This window comes from Myotis davidii, unplaced genomic scaffold (assembly GCF_000327345.1).
Source record: "Myotis davidii unplaced genomic scaffold, ASM32734v1 scaffold46, whole genome shotgun sequence".
NCBI classification, from domain to species: domain Eukaryota; kingdom Metazoa; phylum Chordata; class Mammalia; order Chiroptera; family Vespertilionidae; genus Myotis; species Myotis davidii.
The window spans coordinates 1540406-1546326 of NW_006383006.1; the positions used below are offsets into that span (position 1 = coordinate 1540406).

Below are 5921 nucleotides of genomic sequence, written 5' to 3' on the forward strand. Positions count from 1 at the left end.
AGGCCTCTAGTGTGTGTGTGTGTGTGTGTGTGTGTGTGTGTGTGTGTGTATACAAAAAAATCATATGGAGTAGATGTGGGGTAGACTTAGAAAATATGGGAAAATGTTATCCTTTGTGAATCTAGGTGGAGAGTACCTTGGAGTTTATCTTCCAAGCGTGCAATTTTTCTGTATAAATTTTTAAAAATTTTTAGAGAAAATATATCCCTTTAGTTCAATGATTCTCTGACCTAGTAGCACATTAGAGTCACATGAGAGCCTTTAGAAACTATAAATCTTCTGCTGGAGATTTTGCTTTAATGGTCTTGGATGAGGTCCAAGCACCTGAATTTCTTTGAAATCTTTCTGGAGAAATCTTTTTTCTTTTTGTACTTCTTTTGCTTCCTTTCAAACATCTTGCAAGAGTCCAGGCATAAAACAAGCCCTGCCCTGGCCATTTAGCTCAGTTGGTTGACTGTCATTCCTTGCATTGAGAGGGTGCTGGTTCAATTCCCAGTCAGGGCACATGCCAGGATCATGGACAAAGTGAATTTATTTTTAAAAAGTAATTTCTTAAATGTAATCATAATCATTTCATGGCTGTTTACCCAAATTAGCAACTATAAATTATGTGCCAACAATACATGACTATTACCTGTAATATGTGTGTATCTTTCCCATTATGACAGATAGGAGGCTTTCACCCTGCACAAGAACTGTGCTAATTGTAATTTTAGATGGCTAGTGCTTTAGGTCTTAAATACCCATTCCCCTCCCCTAAAACAACCCTGTCAGATGTAGAGAATGAAGGCCAGTTATATGAGACTCCCAAGGAAAGGCAATAGAGATGGTTCATCAAAAGTACTGCTAATATCAATGCTACTAAGCACTTTAGACTTAAAAAAAGGATCAAGCTGGAGGATAAGTATATTAGAGAGTACAAGATGAAAAACACTGATATTTAAATTATAGACAAGAATGATGAAAAGGACATAGCAGATGGAAATGCTTAAATGTATTTGAATACAGAAAACAAGTGCCTCATCTATATATATAAAAGCCTAAGTAACCGTCTGACTGTTTGACTAGTAGCTATGATGCTACTGACCACCAAGGGGTCACTCAATGCACAGGCATGGGAACATGGAACAGACTGATGAATCTCAGAGGGAAATGTGTGTGTGGCGGGGAAGCGACGGTTCCACCATTCAACTGTTCCACCATTCAACTGGTAGCTATGATGCACACTGACCAGCAGGGGGCAGACACTCAATGCACAGGCTTGGAAATATGGAACAGACTGTTAAATCTCTGAGAGAAGTAGGGAGGGCAGGAAGATATTAACCAAAGATCTTATATGCATACTAGAGGACCAGTTCACGGATTCATGCACTGGTGAGGTCCGTTGGCCTGTCCTGCGGGGATCAGATCAAAACAGGCAGTCCAACATCCCCTGAGGGGGCATTATGAGAGGGCACAGGACAGACCAAGAGACCCCACCAGTGCATGAATCTATGCACCCGGCCTCTAGTAGATAGATAAAGCAAGAAAAGGGCCTGCAAAAGAGTCAGAGATTCACTGGACTAAAAAGTATCTTGAGATAATTTAAGACAAGATTATAAACTGGCCCAGACTTTTTTCTTTTTTCTTTTTCTTCTTTAAATCTCTGGAGCAGTTTTTAAAAAATTACAGTAACAAGTTCTAGAAAAGAAATGTGTTGCAAAAGTTATAGTAAAAGAAAATTAAGCCCTGGCTGGTATGGCTCAGATGGTTATAGCATCATCCCATGCAGTGAAGTGTCACGGGTTTGATTCCTGATCAGGCACATAGCCAGGTTGTGGATTCAATCCCTGGTTGGGGCATGTATGGGAGGCAATCAATCGATGTTTCTCACACCAACACTTTCTCTCTCTCTTTCCCCCTCTCCCTTCTTTTCTCTCTAGAATCAATGAAAAACATATCCTCATCCCTAGCTGGTTTGGCTCAGTGGATAGAGCATTGGCCTGTGGACTGAAGGGTCCCGGGTTGGATTCTGGTCAAGGGCACATGCCTGGGTTGCGGGCTCCACCCCCCAGTGTGGGCCAATTGATTCTCTCTCATCATTGATGTTTCTATCTCTTTCTGAAATCAATAAAAATATATTTAAAAAATAATATCCTCAGGTGAGGATTTTTTAAAGAAAATTAAATAGGAAGAAGAGTATACTTCTGAAAATTCATCTAATACAGAGTCATTATGCTAGACGAATGACAGCATAATAGAATTTCTGGGCACATTTGAAAAGGGTACCCAAGCATCACAAACTCAAGTTGCAGTTTGCTTCAGTAACAATAGCATGATTATCACTCTCATGAGAGAGGCTCCTGTGTCACAGAAGCCCCTAGTGAATTAGAATATCTTGAAGGACTCCGGTGAAATCCACTTAGGCCAATGAGGATGGAATTTAATTTGTGAATCCTTTTTTCAGTATTCATTACTAAATTGGGAAGAGAACCCAGTGAGACTGGTAAACTATTTCAATACTTCTTTAATAATGCTCTGAATTTATACAATAGTATGACTAATTACTGTGGCTGCACGATATGCAGTGGTTCTTTATTCTCCCCACCGTCATTAAGGCAAGGGCAGAAGTAGGAATAAAGTTTCTCCGTGAAATTACTAAAGAAGGTGTAAATGTGGGTCATGGTTTCAGCATTGTAGAAGGACACCTGCCCTCCTTCATAATCTAAGTATATGCCCACCTTGCAAAGGTCGTTAGTCAGCTTCAGACTGCAAGAAGGCAAATCCAGAGCTTTTAGATCATTTTGGTTCCTTAGTCTTAAAAGCCAGAATCCTTGCTCAGGAATTAGAGGACAGCTGCCTTTCCGAATGATGGATTCTCTGACAACGCCAACTGTCCACTTTGTCTTCTTTGCTACTTCTACTTCCCAGTACCATTTTCCAGATGTGAAGCCTTTTGAGCCCAGCACAGCCACACTTGAGTCAAACCTCTCTGGATCATCGGGCATTACCTGCTTAATGTCACTATGCCACACACTGGTTCGGGTTTTGGACAGCACCAAATTTGGGTGCGCGGTTTTAGGGTCCAGAGTTAATGGAAATAAGCCTAGTAAGAAAATAAGAGAAAGCAGGACATGGGAGAAAAGGGGTGAGTGCATATTCCCATAGTAGAAGTCAGTGTTTATATAAACACCAATAATTTCTCTTCCCATGCACATATATTCTTAGGCAGGTAATTACTTACATATACTTGTTACTGTTTTGATATCTATGTGGCTATATTCTAGACATTTTTACATTTGTGATAAAAATTAGACTGCACTGTGATGCAATTTATTCTCTAATAAAGAAAACAATACAAATAATATAAATCTGTACTAGTATGTGTCAGAAAATACAAATGCTGAAGAGGTAACACTTAGGTAAATTTGTCCTAGGAAAGCTTTCTAAGGACAATAACTATTTCCATTGTGATATAACATCTATGAAATGTATTCAGGATGCTTTGGGTAAACAGAGGCAAAAAAGCAATGGGTTAAAAACAAGTAGCTTATGTGGGAGAGAACATAATGGCTTGCCTGTTAGAGTCAGCCAAGATCTAGCTAACTGATAGAGTCTTTAGAGGACAATGATAAGTTTATATTTGGTTTCTTAGATAATGAGACTTTTGAGATCTAGAATGGTTTGCCACTGCTAATCAGAATGTGGTCCATAATCTGTGGACCCTACTGGTGCATGATCGGGGCCAGGGAGGGACACAGGAGGTTGGCCAGCTGGGGAGGGACCGCGGGAGGGCTCCAGGCGTGTCTAGCCCATCTCGCTCAGTCCTGATTGGCAGGACCCCAGCAGCAAGCTAACCTACCAGTCAGAGCATCTGCCTCTTTGTGGTCAATGCATGTCATAGCAACTGGTCGAACAGTCAAAAGAACACTCGGAGGGACAATTAGCATATTAGGCATATACTATATACGTGCTTTTGGTGTCATTTTAATAACTCTTTGCTGAACCCTAGGAAACAAAGGTCTTCTATGCTGTCTTTCAGAAGTTTTATAGATTTAAGTTTACATTTAGATCTATGTTACCTATTGTCTCTTTTACTATATCTCTTTCTCTCTCTGTGTGTCGCGCGCGCTCTCTCCTCTCTCTCTCTCTCTCTCTCTCTCTCTCTCTCTCTCTCTCTCACACACACACACACACATTTCTGTCTGCTACATCCTTTTCATGCTTCAGATGTTCCTCTTTTTACTCTATTTCCCACACTCACATCTTCCCTACTTAGTGAAACTTCTCAAATGAGTGACCTATTCACTTTATTACTACCTCATCCAAATCACTCCTGGAATTCTTCTCCAGAATCATTCTTTATTTTCTAGTCCCCCCCAGACCTTTGTTTAGATATTAACAATTTTCACCTAGATGGCTACTGCAAACTCTAAGTTTGTCTTCTAGTCTCTTGGGATTAGAAACAATGTCTTTTACTTCTCTGTGCTTGTGATGTGTTCCCAATAAAACTTTACTTACAAAACAGGCAGCTGTATTTGCCCCAAAGAAAGTAAAGCACAAATATTTGTAAACAAATGTTATGCAAATTTATTGATAAAAGCCATAAACTAGAAACTATGCAAATGTCCATCAATTGGTGAATGAATATGCAAATTGCAATGTATCCATAAAACATGATTACTGATACATGCAACAACATAGGTGAATCTCAGAAAGCATTATTCTAAGTGAAAAAAGCCAGACACAAAAGACTACAGAATATATAATTCCACTTACATGAGATTTTAGAAAAGACACAAGTGGAAAAGGCATTTAGTGACTCTCAGGGGTTAGGGATAGAAGGAAGAGATTGACTGCAAAGGGATACGTAGGAACTTTTTAGGATGATAGAAATTTTTTATATCTTGATTTTGCAGATGTTTACATAAGTATATATATATATCTGTCAGAACTCATCAAATTGTACACTTAAAATGATGAGTTTATATCTATGAAGTTTGGGGGTTTTTTTGCTTAATCCCTTCACCTTTTTTACTCAGTCCCCTAACACCCTCCCCTCTGATAGCTGTCAGTCTTTTCTCTATATCTTTGAATCTATTCCTATTTTGTTTGTTTATTTTGTTCATTAGATTCCACATATAAGTGAAATCATATGGTATTTGTGTTTCTCTGGCTGGCTTATTTTACTTAGCATAATACTCTTAAGGTCCTTCCATGCTGTTGCAAAAGGTAAGTTTTCCTTCTTTTTTATGGCTGAGTAGTATTCCATTGTGTGAATGTAACACAGCTTTCTTATCCACTCATCTACTGATGGGCACAGACAACAGTATGGTGATCACCAGAGGGAAATGGGGGCTGAGGGAAGTAGAAGAGAATAAAGGGGGAATAAATGGTGACAAAAGGAGACTTGACTAGTGTGGTGAATACAGTAAAATGTATTATAGAATTGTACAGTTGAAACCTACATAATTTTATTAACCAATGTCACCCCAATAAATTTAATAAAATTTTAAATGATGATTTTATTCTACGTTAATTATGTCTTATTAAAGCTGTTTTTTAAAAAATATATTTTATTGATTTTTTACAGAGAAGAAGGGAGAGGGATAGAGAGAGATCAATCAGCTGCCTCCTGCACGCCCTCCAGTGGGGACGCGCCTGCAACCAAGGCACATGCCCTTGACCGGAATCGAACCTGGGACCCTTCAGTCCGCAGGCCGACGCTCTATCCACTGAGCCAAACCGGTTCGGCAAAGCTGATTTTTTATTGTCAATTATCTGGAAAAATTGTTAACAGGAATAGATTTGTGATTTTCATTAAGTCAGTAACTACTACTAATAATAAAAAAGTTTTTAAAAACTGTGGTACATCTACACAATGGAATACAGACAACTGCAAAAAAAGAAAGAACTCTTCCTATTTGCAAAGGGAACTGTGA

The 5921-nt window shown here is 39.0% G+C and overlaps 1 protein-coding gene across 1 annotated transcript in view; it reads right to left on the reverse strand.

Annotated features, from left to right (window-relative positions):
• Positions 1-2488: 2488 nt before the first annotated feature.
• The window catches only part of LOC102753850 (E3 ubiquitin-protein ligase TRIM69), a 6321-nt gene continuing 2888 nt past the window's right edge, over positions 2489-5921 (reverse strand). The window contains exon 4 of the mRNA XM_015557635.1: positions 2489-3085. Within this exon, the coding sequence (XP_015413121.1) occupies positions 2544-3085 (542 nt within the window). The 3' untranslated portion in view covers positions 2489-2543. The remainder of the gene's footprint in view (positions 3086-5921) is intronic.